This window comes from Clarias gariepinus, chromosome 18, assembly GCF_024256425.1.
Source record: "Clarias gariepinus isolate MV-2021 ecotype Netherlands chromosome 18, CGAR_prim_01v2, whole genome shotgun sequence".
Classification (NCBI taxonomy): Eukaryota; Metazoa; Chordata; class Actinopteri; order Siluriformes; family Clariidae; genus Clarias; species Clarias gariepinus.
In genome coordinates this window covers 22,298,998-22,316,082 of record NC_071117.1, presented here as the reverse complement: position 1 = coordinate 22,316,082, position 17,085 = coordinate 22,298,998, and the positions used below count along the sequence as shown (strand labels likewise).

General features: G+C 37.2%; 1 protein-coding gene across 1 annotated transcript; it reads right to left on the bottom strand.

Moving 5' to 3' along the window:
* Window positions 1-195: 195 nt before the first annotated feature.
* Window positions 196-14,761, bottom strand: LOC128506833 (FERM domain-containing protein 7). The gene is made up of 12 exons (XM_053477431.1): window positions 14,633-14,761; window positions 11,694-11,798; window positions 10,187-10,229; window positions 9,969-10,047; window positions 8,448-8,545; window positions 6,719-6,833; window positions 6,115-6,262; window positions 5,914-6,009; window positions 5,019-5,182; window positions 2,079-2,147; window positions 1,335-1,410; window positions 196-1,260 (listed from the first exon to the last, which is right to left on the bottom strand). The coding sequence occupies exons 1-12, from the start codon at window positions 14,759-14,761 to the stop codon at window positions 232-234; spliced, it is 2,151 nt and encodes a 716-aa protein (XP_053333406.1). The 3' UTR covers window positions 196-231.
* Window positions 14,762-17,085: the final 2,324 nt, after the last annotated feature.

The following is a 17,085-nucleotide window of genomic DNA, read 5'->3' as shown; positions in this document are numbered from 1 at the left end:
AATCATGACTGGACTCATCAGTAACATAGTAGACATGGTTTCTAAGTGTTAGTAGGTTTATACTGTATGTAATTTTATAATCTGTATTATTGATCATATCTATTAATTGGATTAAACAATGTCAATGTAACACAGGCCAAAAAGTATCAGGTGAGTATTTCATTCTTAGAAGGCTGAAATGAATATTTTCCACTTTTTTATTGTGTTTCGGACACCTTACCAAGAGTCATACTACAGCTTCATTACCTTGATGGCAGTAAGAGCAGTATTTTCCCCATCACTCTGAGTGCACTCATCTTCTTCCTCATCTTCACCCTCTTCTTCATCTAATTGTAGGCTTCCAGATGAAAAACGCATGCGTGCTAATGGACCAGAATGTACAACTTTTCCTACAGCAGGACAGTAACATGGATAAAAGAGTTCAGAGTCGGAGTCACTGTAACTGCTTGTGCCAAGCACACATAAAGATGTGGGTCTTTCTGGTAAAGGGGTGGGGCTTAGTGGAAGGTAGGTTGGCCTAGTTGGAACCCTGTGTTGTGACAGGTGGGGATAATACCCCAGAGGCCGATATTCTGAAGCATAAGCCGTGGCTGAAGAAGTTAGTGCAGGTCTCTGATACTTCATATCTGGTTGGCTTGAGGCTCGACAAGGTAATGGGCTCTGAAAGGAAGAGTCATCACTGTAGTGTCCTGCTTCTATTCTTCCTACATGGTGCCTTCTATTTAACCCCACCCCCAGTGGTCCTCCTGACTGGGGGCACAGTCTAGATTCAGCCAATCCAATCCCAGAGAGGTGAAGCCTTTCTAGATGATGCTGCCGTCGTGGTGGAGACAAAGAGGAAGCAGGTGAAATGGAGTGTCCAGTTTGCCCTGGCAAACATTTCATGGGCTTAAAACTTTGATGAGCTTGTGTGAGGCGGTCTAAGGAAGATGATGTGGGGTCCTGTAGCAAGAAAGGGTAAGTTGCCAAAGGGAAAGCTGGTAGAACTTGATGGAATTGCAGGTGGGGACTGTTGGGATAGAGTAGAACCAGGTGCTGAGAGCTAGGGGACTGGTGTCTCCTTGCGCCAGGCCTCTGAGAGCTTCTGCCATGACGCTCTGCCCCTGATGTGGACATGGAACGTGGTTTTGAAGATGCAACCCTGCTTGATTTGGCAGACAGCCTTGACAAGGGACAGGACCGGTCAAGCCCTTCAGCAAATACATTTGCGGCATGCTTTGATACATCAAGGTGTTGGCATTGATAGGCTTGCTCATAAAGCTGCAAAACACATAATTTTTTTTAGGTATTCTGAAACATACAAAAGGGGTTATCTGATTTCTTTAAATATGTACCTGTTTGGATACATCAGTGAGCAAGTCTGGGGATGACTTGCATTGCCGAGAATCATGGGCAAGCTTACACATGGACCTTAAAATGATAAATACAAAATAAAAGATATTTATAAGCCCCAATTTTTATGAATGTACCAGACTAAGAAGTGATTTACTGGATGGATGGATGGATGGATGGATGGATGGATGGTTACTCACTTACTTACTCACTTACTTACTTATCTACTTACTCACTCACTCACTCAGCCTGGCCAAAAAAAAGGTACACACTATAAGACTTAGTTTAAATGCTTTTATTTTGATTTCTGAAATATGCCCATCAGGGAAGAAAATATTTAGTAAATTCAGAAAATTGATGTCACACGATGGTTTAGCACTATGCTTCCAGGTTTTAATAATGTATTGGACAATTCTTTTAAATCCTTATTTTTTTTGTGGTTGTTGTTTGTTAGTTTCTTGATACAGACCAATAATTTGGCCTTTTCCTTTCTAATTTCTTTTAGTTTAATTTTTAATTTTTTGTTTTTTTATTGTTTGTTGTTGTTTTTTCTTTTTTGGCCAGGCAGGCACTATAATAGGGTTATAATCAATAAATATCTCTGCAGTACTAATCTCTGAGTGTATTAATTGTACATCTGCAGTATTTTGTAGAAGGAGATATACAATAAACAATTATTAGTTGTAAAATATAAACACTGAATATTAAACTGAGTTTTGCCAAACTAAATCACAATTTTTTTTTACCTCTCAAATGGTACTTGTTTGTTCTCCCCAGAGCCAACACACTGTAAGAGTTGCCTTTGTGTTCTGCCACTGAACAAAGACAAGATTCACAGTCATTACCCATACCAAGAAGTTTATTCAAGTGTACTAACAGTATACTTCTTTTAAACTTAAAAATATGTAAGTATGCATTTATTTTATTTTATATAATTATCAGAGATATAATTACTAAAAATAGACTTAAGTACACTTGGCAAAAACTGACAAGTATATAGAAGTATACCCTGGCATATAGTTGTATGGAGAGGATGATTAAGTGTGTTTGCCTTATGTCATCTTCTGGTGTTTGTCCACTGTGTTTTATTCAGTCCAGAGTCAAAGCAGCCGTCTACCAGAAGACTGTGTTTGGTTATGCACATATTAAACATACAAATTGTGTGTGTGTGTGTGTGTGTGTGTGTGTGTGTGTGTGTGTGTGTGTGTGTGTGTGTGAGAGAGAGAGAGAGAGAGAGAGAGAGACAAATGTGTGTTCATTTTGTACTTTGTAGTCTATTTGAACAGTTCAGTCGTGAATTGATGTTATTGAAGTAAGAAGAATAAATGCCACTGTGACAGTATTTCCTCATGTATTTCCTGATGGTGAAGTTAAGGGCTACAATGCAGGACTTCTGATACCCAAAGCAAACCACTGCAAAGGAGACCATGTGAAAAGAAATTTTTTTGCTTTTATTTAGTTAAATAATTAGTTGGATATAAGGTTCCTTTCCCGTCTTAACAGGAGAGAAAATTGTAGAAAGGTCATTTTAAAACCTGTTTATGGCCAGCCAGGAATTGATTTTGGAGAGGCTACAGGACACAAATTCTAACCTCAGCCTTCCTAGATCAAGTCTGGCTTTTGTCAGGTGACTAAATCAGTCTCTCAAATCGTTTTGGCTCATTGAGGGTTTTGGGCATTCGCTTATGCACAGCTCTCTAAGAGTTCCACTACAGCATTCAGTTGGTTGACAAGGCTTAGACAAGGCTGTTCTAAAACCGGGGCCTTTTTTTCAGCCATTCTAAGTAAATTTACTTGTCTTCTTAGGTTGATTGGCCTGTTGCATGATTTTAAACAATTTTAATAATAATAATAATTAATAATTATTAAATAATAAATTTCAAACAAGCTCTAGCTGTCAGACAGATGGCTTTACATTGGACAGATCACACATGATGAAGATGAGAGACCAGGTCTCTACTGAGCTTACTGCTGCCGCAGCCACAAACTCTACACCCTATATACCCACAACTGTGTTATATAACCACAACTGTGGTATTCTCACTAGCTGCAAGAGAAATGCAAACAGAATTAAAACCAGACACATCACCTTACCAGACGACCTCAAAAAACAGATTCGACATACTGAACACAGATACCCCTCAAAATCCCCCTACAAATCAGAGGACACTATAGTCCAGTTGACACACACTGGGGTCCTGAAGGCTCTGAAGCAAGCTAACCCCTGCAAAGCAGTAGGACATGACGGCATATCATCAAGCATGCTAAAAGCCAGAGTTGAGCAGCTTACAGGTGTGTACACAGTACGGGTCCCAACTCCCACTTGTAATTGGATTCTGGACTCCCATGGACAGATTACACATGATGAAGATGAGAGACTAGGTCTCTACTGAGCTTACAATCAGCACAGGAATATTAGAGGGCTGCTGCCGCAGCCACAAATACCCACATCCTACACCCTCTATACCCACAACTGTGACACCACCCAAGACAATACAAATTTTTAAATATGCAGATAAAAAAAAGACAAATCAAATATGGGGATTAGTCCTGTTACAGTGAACTGGTCAAACATTCTTGTCTATGAAGAACAAAATAACTTCATTCTCAGCATAGGCAAGACCAAATAAATAATAATGGACCCCCTGCTGCCTCTCAACCTCAAAGGTAGAGAGTGCTGATAGTCATAGGTTTCTGGGCCTTCACATGACAGAAAGCCTGAGCAAGACCAAAACACCATCGCTACAGTGAAAAGGGGCCCAGTAATGGCTGTACTTCATTAGTCCGCTAAAGAAGGGTGGACTCAACCATCACACCCTCTTCCAGGGGACTGAGGACTTTTAGAGAGAGCATTCTCACGTGTGGCATCACTGTCTGGTTAGGAAACACCACCTACACAGAACAAATGACTCCAATGAGTCGTAAAGTTTGCAGAGAGGATGATTATATCTGACCTACCCTCCATAGACACTTTATACACACAACGCTGCAGGAAAAACGCTGGTGCCACCCTGTGCAACTCCAACACCCTACCCCGCCACCCCCAACATGTCCTAATGTCTTTTTTGGGGGGAGGGGGGGGAGTTCTAACAATCTGGTTTTGCAATCTCTCTGATTGATCTTTTTTGTATTGTCATTCTTCTCATGGCCACTCTCACTTGCATAGACACCTCTTTGGGCCTCCTTTTGCAAATATAACACTCAGAACCACCTCCAGGTTTTTTTTTATCTGCTTAATTCATCCTGGACCACGAGCTCAGTGGTTAGGCATTGGACTATGGTTTGGAAGATCCCAGGTTCAAACCCCACAACCACCAAATTGCCACTGTCGGGCCCTTGAGCAAGGCCCTTAACCCTCAACTGCTCAGATGTGTAATGAGATTAAAAAAAAATGTAAGTCAAGAGCGTCTGACAAATGCCTAAATGTAAATGGAGTAACAATTGTTTAGGCCACACCTCCTCATGCAATTGCTTGTCACCCATTTGTTGCATTATTTATTAGCTCCCACAAATGGGATGTGTGCATGACAATGGATGTAATTACTGAATAGTTAATGCCACACTTCTTTTTTCATTTCAGTTCCAAGGTGGTGGTGTACAGAGGCCCAATGCCAAAAAAAAGTAATTGTTTAAAAATGTATGGACTGATTTTTACCACTGTCTGTGTCTGACTGTTCTGACTGTACCTGTATCTGAAGCTGGATCCCTTCCTGCAAAATAGTGTCTTTTGAGCTGGCTTGGGTTCCTCAGCTAGACGAAAGAAGGCATGATACTCCACACACATCTTCCAGAAAGTTTTACAAATATCTCTGCTTGCCATGGTGAATTCAACCATGTCCCTCCGTGAAGGCTGTTACACACAGATATGCATGAATCAAGGGAGCATACTGTAACTTGAAACAAATTATATCATTTCTAAAATTTAAAACATAAAAAAGAACAAAACAGGAAATATACTGTGTATATTTATCAAGCATGTAAAATGTAAGTAATATATCTCCTACAATGTGATACTGTTTTGTTCATTTTAGAATTTGATACCTTGTGCTCTTTTTTTTTTTTGTATTTTTTAGCTGTTGTTTTTTTACTACTGGAGTGTCTTGTCTGCTTTAGTGTCATTGGCTCACCCACCACACCCTCTATGAGCCCTTCATTCTAGTTGCTGCAGTGGCTCAAAATTGTTTACTAAAAGATAAGCTCAGATTAAGACTGATCAGGAGTACCAGGCTTTTTTGATTACATGAAAAAAATATTTAAGTGAAGTATTTAAGTGCAGCTGATTCACTGGGTTCGTTCTAGCATTAAGAGATGTATAGATGTATATTAGATGTATTTCTAAATTTAAAATACACCTTCTGCATTATGATTGGTTAAAAGAATTTGGCAGTACAGTATACATATTATGAATAAAATAAATAAACAAATAAATAAATAATTGGATCATAAGGAAGAAAGATTATCTAAAAATAATCTGCAATAATGAAGCAACACCCAAGACATCAGCCAACTGTGAGCAACTGGATCTTCCAGAAACACCTGGCAGAGTTACAGTTACATCACTTCCATCAGCAGCAAGCTTACCCCAGCCTCTGTATGTAGTTTGATGAGAAAATTCCTCCTCTTGAAACTCAACTTGCGGATCTTGGCCCAGCTGAAGGTGTTGATTTTTGTGTTACCCTTAGAAGAGGGAAGAGTCATGTCTAGTATTAAAACACATTTAATAACAGCTGTTGAAAAGAAATTAATCTGTGTTAATGATTTGTACTGATTTATGGTTGTTACTTGAAATACTAGTACACCCATGTGGGTCACAGCCAGATTGATCCTCATGCCTTCTCCGTCGTGAGCAGGATGGGGTCGGATGCCATACATATCTAATTTCCTGGCAACCTCCAGCAAATGCACATCTGACAGAGCTGGGCTGTGACCTCTGCTCACAGAGAATTAAGAATTGTAAATAAAATATATTTAATTATCCCATATGTATGACATAGTTGCAGAAATATTTAATTGCTGGTCTTAGCCTCAGCTTGAGGTCTTGTTTTGATTCTGTAAAGATTGTGCCTATTGGTAATTGCTCAGTATAAATAATATTGTACTATTAAGATTTTATGTAAAACATTTGGGGCTCATGGGACAGTTGAATCTTTGTAATCTAACAAGTTTCATTATTAAATGAATTGTAAAAGCATTTTAAGCTGTGGTATAACACTTTAAACCATTTCCCACAGTTATAGGTGTATTTTCATGCTGTTTTCATCTGACAGTGACTGTGATGGTGTTCCCATTCTGTGATTTCTTTTTAAATATGTCCAAGTACAGTATCTGTCTTGTTTACTTACATCTGCACATATGAATGATCAGTGCTGTATGTGAGGATGTGCACCTGTGTTTCTTATGAAATCGAATAATCTTGTGGTCCAGGTACTCCTGATTTGGCACATATTGATTAAGCTCTAAGTGGTGCGCATCAAACTCTTCATTGTAATCCCCAATTTCTGCTGCAGAAAAACAGGCAAAGAATTAAGTGAAAGATTGAATATTTGTTTTACTGCCAGCACCTACATTTTGTTTTGTAACATATGTCTCTTTAATATTTCACTATGACACTTATTAATATGACTTACCATGCTAACAAATTAATTCTTTTTTTATACCAATTACAGTTGTATGCAATACTTTGGGCACCATGATAAAATGGAATTGAATGATAAAATGTTGTCCGATAGTCAAATTGAAAGACGCAAACATAACCTCTTCACCAAACTCACTCACTCATCTTCTATACCGCTTTATTCTGTATTCAGGGTTGTGGGAAGCCTGGAGCCTATCCTAGGAGACTTAGGGCACAAAGCAGGGTACGCCCTGGACAGGGTGCCAATCCATCCTAGGGCACACACATACAGTACATACACGCTATGGGCAATTTGGGAATGCCAATTAGCTTAATCTTCAGGTTTTTGGACTGTGGAAGGAAACCGGCGTACCCAAAGAAAACCCACCAAGCACAGGGACAAAAATGCAAACTCCACGCACACAGAGGTGGGAATCGAACCCAAACCCTGGAGGTACAAGGCGACAGTGCTAACCACTATACCATGTGCCGCCCCTGCACCAAAATATACTTTAAAAATACATTGTATGCAAATATTTATATATAATTTATATTTTATGACCTTAAAAATACTAAATCATGGTTTGGACACCTCCTGCTAAGTAATTACCAGATAACATGACAATGTGACATCTATTGGCAGATGTCACAGGTTGCAAATGCTATTGTAACCAGTTGGAAGACCATTTATTGGTGTTTAAATGAGTTTTCACCCACTTACCCTTGTATTTAAGTCCAAGGTACATTATATGGAAAAAGGTTTGTGGACACCTGATTCTTCCACCAATATTTTACCACATCCTTAACCAATAGGTTGCCACAAAGTTTGAAGGATAGGGTGTTTTTTTTAATATAACATTACAATTTCCCTCCACTGAAACTAAGAGCTCGAAAACGGTTTAACATGACAATGTCCCACGAACAAAGTGACAGTCATGGAGACATGGCTTGCTAAGTGAAAGAAAAAGAATACTGAATTTTTGTTTCCAAAGTCAGATTAGTATTTGAAATGTTTCCATAAAAGTATGATGAATAAGGACCAGTATATGGTGAAGAACATGAAGAAATTGTAACTAAATTAGGCTTTTATTGTTTTTTCAACTATATACAGTTTAGTATGCAGTGAAACATAAAAACATAAATTAACAACATAAATCAACAAACATAACTACATAACTAAGAAACCTAATTAGTTGAGTAGCTGAGACAAGACATATTGACATTTTAAGTCAACAGAAAAACTGTCTACATCCTATACAAACGAGACAACATAAAGTGCATGTGCAAATGTGCAAACAAATGTGCAAACAAATGTGCAAATGTGTTCTCTTATGATTTGCTATAAAATATATTGTCTATAAATTATGCAATCAATATATTGGCTGCTCCACTGTATCCTCTAAAGTCAAACATGATTTAGTGCATGGTGATTATTAGTGTACAGTAGGTCAAGTTTTTTTTTTCTTTTCTTTTTTTTCACATATTGAATAAAAGGACTTACCTTGCAATATATGAGAGACCAAGAGTGCAGCACTGTTGTCATTACATGTAAGGCTTCCATTGGACAAATCTTGCTTGATTTGCAGGGCAAATAGATACCTATAAAAATTAAATATAAATAAAGTGAGCTGTGTTTCTTATAATCTGTGACCAAATAATGAAATATAATAATTATAATAATAACCTTACCTGTTATACTGAATTTACAGTACCTCCTAACACACAGTTTAACCACAAGTCGATCCCTGCTATCTGATATCAGCCGAATGAGGATGGGTTCCTCCCAAGGTTTCTTTCTATTGTTTACCCTGGAGTTTTTCTATGCCGCTGTCACCCTCAGTTTGCTCATAAGAAGCAAGCTGCATTGCGACTATGACCATATTAATTTGAAACTTCAAACATGCAACTTATGGATATAACCATAGTTCTATAATAATCATGTATCCATGGGGAAAACACTCTTGTACAATGGCCTGTTATTATTGCCATGGGTTTGTTGCCCATTGGTGATCACCCCTACTCCTGTGTATTACAACTCTATCAAATTAGTTCTAACATTAAATAGCCATTGTATGTTTGAACTAGCACTGTAAGGTATGGTCTAGATATGGAAAGGAAAAATCTACAGGACCAGTGGCTGACCCACTTTGATGGACTTTCCTATCAATATCTTGATGTTCCTTTTTATCTGTTTCTGTATGGCCCAAGTGTCCTCGCTGCCCTCATACATTCTCTTTGCTCCATAGCATTTTGCCTGATATTGCATGCATTTTGTCTTATTTTCTCTGAACAACTTTGTTATTATCTGATTGCTCCTATGAATATAAATAGTGATATATTGTTTAATAGTGATTAATGATTGTATAATTAAACTTGAAGCAAATATTGTAATTTTTTCTGTCCTGCGTGTAAATACTTTTACTGCCCTCTGGGATTAAGTATCCAGGGCCTCAATAACGGGATGATCCTTTTATGTCTGGAATAAAAAGTATGAGATATGAATCAAGTAAAAAAGGGGCCCAATGAGAACATTTATATAAAGGGCTCAGAGGTTAGTGCTGTGTCCCTGCTATGAGCTGCTAGAGAGCATGTAGGTGATTTGGCTAGTGGGTAAGGAAAGCCCCTATTTAATTTTTTCTGTTTGACAATGACAATGCCAGGGAATTGTGCCCCTTATGCTTGATTGCATAAAACATTGGGTAAACCAGTGTCCATATTTTTTTTTACTTAACTTGAGCTGAGAAATAAAACAAATTTAGATCAAAATAGTCCTCAAGATGAAATTCAGCTGCACAACTTCAATCCTGGAGACCCAGGGTCCAGCCATGTTTAGTGATTTTCCTATTTTTGGGAACTCCTCCTAAACCTGGTGGTAAACTATAAAATTTAATCAACTGTTACAGAACAGAATTAGGAAATAATTAAAATGTGTTAAAGTTCAGCACCCCTGCACTAGGATTTGTTTTCTAATAAAAGCATTCAGCACATTCAGCTCTGCTACTGTAAGCTGTTTAAGCTTTACCTGGTCAGGCCTTTTTGCAGCTGGCCTGGGTCAGGTGGAAAAAACTTCACGATAAAGCGGAATGCCAGCTCACTGGTGTCTAAATAAAAATACAAGAGTAAACAATTTGTAATTTTGTATTTACATTTTACTGGCTTGATAAATGAAACACACACACACACACACACACACATACACACATACAGAGTATATAAAACTATACTGTACCACGTACTCACTTTTGATTTGTTTTCCCAGTGGCTTTAGAAGTTCAAGCCACACCTATAAGATAAAAATAGTTTATAATTTGCATTTAAAATTGAAAGAAAATACAAATTAGAAAGTTTTTACTACTACACATAACAAAATAGTCCCAGTTTGAATTTAACATCCCTCATATATTAAAAGATATTTTCCTCATTAATTTTATTTTTTTTTTAATTGAGGGTGTCTCGTTCAAAATAATAATAATAAAATATTTATTTCAAAAATTTAATTATATTTTTAACTTTTTTAATCATTTAAATTGACACCTTTAAAATAAATATGAAAAAATAGTTGTTTTCTATATATATGTTGTTCTTATTCATTAGTTTACAACCAAGAAATGCATAATAATATGTATAATGTGTGTGTGATATTTATAACAAGCATTCAGTTAACAGGTAAATGTGATGTTTTTGAAGAAAATATTTAAAATAAATATTAATAGATATGGAATTTACATTCCTGACAAACCTGACTTTTAGAAAGAAATTAGAAAAAATAAGTCACAGACTCTATATAGCTCACTTAGGTGTGGGTAAAATGGAACAAGTAGTGCACTGAAGATAAAAGATAAACTGCAAGACAGTGGAGAGATGAAAAAGAGAAGAGAAAGTGAGAAAGAAAAAGAAGGAACAAAAGGAGGCTATTGGAGGAAAGCAAAGCAGAGAAAAAAACATGTTCCTTCCAAAGTGTGGATATCGTCAACTAGACTTCTTTTTTTCAATGTTTTCTGTGGATTTATGGTGGTGTCAACAGGGATTTTCAGATAGCAGAGATATATTTGTGGTCAAACTGTGGTAGAAGGCTGAAAGTTTAGTATAACAGAAAAGATTATTATTATTATTATTATTATTATTATTATTATTATCATTATCATCATCATCATCATCATCATCATCATCATCATTATTATTATTATGACATCAGAGAATATGTGAAATTATTAAACTAAACTGTAAAAGAAACCATGTGCATTTTTAACCTGGAAGTGAAAGTGGTTTTGATAAATAATAATAATAATAATCATATTTTTTCTGTTATAAGGACTATGTAAAGAATCTTAATGTTTTACATAAATGTCACTTATTTTGGATCAAACATCATGCTTTAATTGCCTGGGCTCTTTCTATGTTTGGAAGACCACATGTTTTGGACTTCCGTAGAATTCTGTTGGACTTCTTAGATCTTTCTTTAGATAGTGGCAAGGCCTTGAAGGTAATTGTATGCACATTTGAAAACATGACTATCACTATAATTGATATTGAAATTCAAATAGTGAGATTTCAAGTTTTCTGATGATCAACTGCATTGCCATTTTTTTCAGCTGCTTCTCGATTTAATGAGTTGTCAATTTACAGTACATACTATCAAAACCAACCTAATATAAACAGTGTTAATTACAGTAAAAATGCCATATTCATGTTGCCACAACATTTTAATAAACAAAAATCCATGCTGGGAGTTAAGCACATGACTCACATAGTTGCCATTATGGTGACGGAATTCCAGGCCAAAGTACTCTTTCTCCAGGAGCTTAAGGTGTCCACACACCTTGTTGAAAAAGTCACAGCCCAGAATTTGTTGCTGAAAAATCATGATAGTAATAAGGATAGGATTATAGTAATGCACACAGTAGCCACTTATCTTTGTTGAAAAGTGATCTATGTTATAAATTGATCTATATTTTGCAATAATGCTTGCTTGACCATTAGGTACAAACACCCATTAAGCATATCACTTGAATGACCAAAAACTCCAGCTTAAAAGAATAATGTGCTTCTTGTTATTAGAAGATTTTCAATGGTCAGGATAGATTACTGTAGGCTTCAAGGTGAGCCGCCAGTTCTTGAAGTTAGGACAAATTGTGATGGCTAAATGATTGGGCCAATGCATCTCCAACACAGTAGATGGCTACTGCCAGTAAGCAGTGGTTTTACAATAACTTAGGAAAAATAGCCCAACGGTCATGAGAACCTTACGCTCACTAACGTGCATTGGGAGCAAAGTTTATGCAAACGGAGAGCTACTGTGGCAAAGAAAAAGGTTATGGCTGCCCCTGTCCACTGGTCCATGTACATCGCTTACCTCTTACTATGTGCAGTACACCATTTAACAAGAGGCAGCGTGATACCCTGGGCAATGTTCCGCTGGGAGATTTTGGGTCCTGGTACTCTAACGCCTACCTCAACATTGGTGCAGACCAATTTCACCCTTTCGTGGCAACAGTCTCTCCTAATAGCAGTGTCCTTTTTCAGCAGGAGTATGTGCCCTGACACACTGTGAAAATTATTTATTAATAAACGTAAAAAAGAGTGGTGTGTGCTAAACAAACACCTCTACATGGAAGTCACGCTTTGCAACTTACAGGATGTAATGCATCTGTTGTAAATGTCTTGAAGCCTCAAATAAGCCTTTATCTGTCAAATATTAATTCCTAAGCAGTTAATATTTTATTAGCATATCTTTGATTATTAGTAAGTTGGAGTCAGATTCTTCTCCATCAGCTCACTTTAGTCTTTTCCACAGTAAGTTGGATGAATATTTGTTCACGAAATTCTAATGAAATTTAATCATTAGGAAATTGGTCTCTGAACTTTCTCATTTAAACCAAGTCAGGAGAGACTGCCCACACACAGTCATGTCTGCAAGAGTGATGCACAAACCCTCATTTAGGCAGCATTAAAAATATAGGCTAATTATCTGATCAGTCATGTGTGTGTGTGAGTGTGTGTGTGTGTGTGTGTGTGTGTGTGTGTGTGTGTGTGTGTGTGTGTGAGCGTGTGTGTGAGAGAGAAAGAGAGAGAGAGAGAGAGAGAGAGAAAGAGAGAGAGAAAGATTTTGGAAGAGGGGGAAAGGAAATCTTCCTGACTCTATATTTACTGTGACAAAAAATGGATAGAACATTGCTATTATCTTGTCAGAGGCCATACTAGGGAAAGATACAGAGGAGATAGTTTAAGAAAAAAGCCATGAAGGCTTAAAGAAGTAAAGAAAGGTCATTTCATTTGCAAATAAAAGACGTCACCTCTTTTATAATTATAAGCAGATTCTTGATGTAAACATGACAACTGAAAAATGACTGGAATATCCAACAGGACAATCAGCCGAATATCCGCTACAAGCCTAATAAAGAAATGAAAAATCAGAATGTGGTGATATCTACCAAAAGAGGTGATACTGACTTAATAGGTGACCCAAACCTGTTTTAAAGTAAGTGTGCTCTAAAATAGACATTTTATAAATTAATTGCTGCATTGGATGTGTTTTCCTTAAACTAAAAATCAATAAAATATTTGGGTGCAAAACTCTTGCCTGGTGTTGGTAACAAAACATCAGAGATGATCTGATCTGTCACACAGAATTTTCCCAGATTGAATTTGACAAATTTAACTTTTTAATACACTGGAATATTTTAAACCTTGTGCTGTCAGGATGACCCCCAAATGTGTAAACTATTTAACAAAGCTCAATTTTATATCAAAAGCAATTAGTGATGAGGTTTAAAGCAAACTTGGTGTTCTTTTCATTCATTTGACATGAATTACATTTTTGACTTGACATTAGATAGGGTAGATGACAAAAATAATTTATTGGATGGTGAAAAAAAATACAACAAAGACTATATAAAAGGTTTTTTTTTTACCTTGTGTATCTATTCTAAAGATCATGTTTTTTTTTTTTTTTTTTGCTCTTCCATGTTTTTTCTGATCATATATTTAGCCTGAGGTGTTATTGAAGGGCTGTCAGAATTCGGAAATGGGCCATGTTGAGTGAAGGCCAAGAAATTTCCCTCCATGCTTCAACATGCATAATGCCTACTCTCTGCATGTCTCTTGTCCTCTCAGTCACTCTAACTAAAAGGTTTCCTTTTTTAGTGACATGGCCATCTCTCTCCCTATGTGTAAGTGCAAAATATAACCTGAGGCATCTTACCAAATACAAGACATGCAGTCTGTGGTACATTAATGTAATGCAGAACAGTGCTAAACCTGGAGTTTATTTTATCTGTTAAAGCCATGTGAGTTTTGCTACAGCTTATTACAAGGGATTGAATGTAAATGCACACATTTTCCTCCAAATTAAAGTAATATTGATGACAATATTTTAAAAATTAAATATGATAGAAGTCAAATCTGTCACATTGTCTTTGGTCCCCTGACATGATCAGAAGACATATGACAGTTGAAGTACATGGAGGAAATTTAGAGGATTCAGAAACAGAACACTTTTGCATCAGTAAAGTAAATAAATGTACATTGCATTTCAATAAAAGGAATTAAAAAGCTTAGTTAAAGAAAATTGATTGAGACCAGCAAATTATATTTTTTTACTTTTTTTATCTTACCGAATGTTTTCACATGTTTTTTCATGGGGTAAAATGAAAACACAGAAATCCACAGAGTTATACAGTATTTTACCTCGACCTCGAAAACTCGCTCGCTGTCGTCTAGGAAAAGGACTCGGAGACACAGGGTCGCTTCTCTGGGTTTGTGCTGCTGTGCGCCGCCTTTAGCCTGCACCTTCACCAACTCCGATCTGTCTGCCATCTCTCACTGTTCACTGAGCGACTCCGATCTACAGCCCATCTCTCATGTCCGCTCAGGAAAGCGTTCATTGCGGGATGTGAATCACATCTCCGGCGCGTGAGGCGCGCGCGCTGGCACATCCTCTCGCGAACCCCTCGTAATTACGTCACACGTCAAAAACAGCACCATAAGAGAGTGGGTTTATTAAAATTCAGGTTAGTTAAAAAAAAAAAGTCTTTAAATGAAATATTTAAACTAGGATTTGCTATTAACTCGCTGCAGTCTTTATACTCCACTGGTTTCTAGAGGTCATGTCCTGCTTTATTACCATCTACTGTACATCTATAGGGGGGATAGAGGTATATTGGGGAGATTAGTAACATTTACAGTAAAGTAAAACTTTTTTCCCACTGATATTTGGAAATCATACTTTTGTTGGAGTAAATGTGTGTTATACATAACATGGCGTAAGTAAGAAGGGGTCGCCACAGCGAATCATCTGCCTCCATCTAACACTATCCTCTGCTTCCTCTTCTCTCACACCAACTAACCTTATGTCCTCTCTCACCGCATCCATAAATCTCCTCTTTGGTCTTCCTCTAGACCTCCTGCCTGGCAGTTCCAGCCTCAGCATACTTTTACAAATTTACAGTCTCTCCTCTAAACATGTCCAAACCACCTCAATCTGGCCTCTCTGACTTTATCTCCAAAACATCTAACATGGGTTGTCCCTCAGATGGACTCATTCATGGATCCTATCCATCCTTGTCTCTAAGCAATAGAGCATCACTGGCCTTGTACACATTTCCTTCCTTTCATTCTCGCTGATGTCTGTGTTTCTTTCTAGCTCTCCCTTTTAGTTACACTGTCATAGTTAATTCTCTGGAGTCCCTGCTTTCACTCTGCACTAAATATACAGTACATTTACCTCATACATTATGTGACTGTGACCATACCGTACTCCTTTTCTTTCTATCTTTCCCTCTCCCTGTCTCTTTCTGTCGAGCTACACATGTTGCTCCTGAGCTGCCAGTGAACCAGACCCCCTCTGCCCTCTGGACTGACTCGTCCTGGTGCCCCACTTCTCATTTGAGATGCCATTGCTTGGATGCCCCATGTTGTCTGCTTGTGGTGACTAGGGATGGTTCCACTTTGCATGAAGATGGTCCTGGCCTGAGCTGATGCAGACAGCTGTTTTCTGAGGACTTGTGATTGCAGTCACTTAATAGTTGAGGACTGGAGTTTCCTACAGTCTACCTGAGCCTCCAGTAACAAACTGGAACCATATTATCTATTAATTACAGTTATATTGTTATATTGAACCGCCAACCGTTTAACAAACACAGTATGACTACAGTTTCACCCACATGAGGATGGGTTTCCTTTTGAGTCTGGTTCCTCTCAAGGTTTCTTCCTATTGCCATCTCAGAAAGTTTTTTCTTGCCACTGTTGCTCTCATCTTGCTTATCAGTGACAATCTAATCATTTTGATTCACACACATTTTACATATTTCATACAAATCTCCATAATTTGCTTTTGATTGCGTAAAGCTGCTTCGTGACAATGACAATTGGTAAAAGCGCTATACAAATAAAATTAAATTAAATTGAATTGATAACTCTTATCACCCAACACACCTGGTAATTTTTTCCCACCCTTTCCAACCTGCTTGAACATGCCACTTCACCTCCTTTCCACACTCTCCGCTTGCTCTGGACTGTTGACCCCAAGTACTTAAAGGGAGGCTATTCCAGTTTGGAAATTTTAGTCTATACAGTCCCAGTCCATAAACTATGTACAGTATATATAGTATAGTTGGCTTGTCTGTACAAGATATTTGCAAAAAAAAAAAAAAAAAAGAAAGAAAAACAATTTGGGAGAATATGAGTTCTTCTGGTAACTTTGTCACACGCGCTCCTTTTTTTGTTGTTGAAAAATTCAAATCCCAGGAGTGTACATTAGGTTTTTTGTTTCCATCTGAAAACTAGTCTGTCTTGTACTATTTCTATTTTTAATTTTTTTTTTACAGCCATGCATATATTCTCCTGTAATGTTTTTATGTATTAATTTTTAAGTTATATATGGAAATACTGAATGATTTTGTACATAATTATCCAGACATGATAAACATATATAACAAAATTGTAACAGTACTGTATAACTGTCCATACATTTAAAAAAAAGGGAGAAATTTAATCATGTGAATGGGTTTTCCCCAGTCACTGCATATTTCTAATTAAAAAGTCTGAATGTTAAGAAAATTTTTGTTTTGACTTATTAATTTGTCATGCATATAAGACACAATAGGTCATAAGATGTAGTTGAAAGTTTGGTTCTTTCTGTT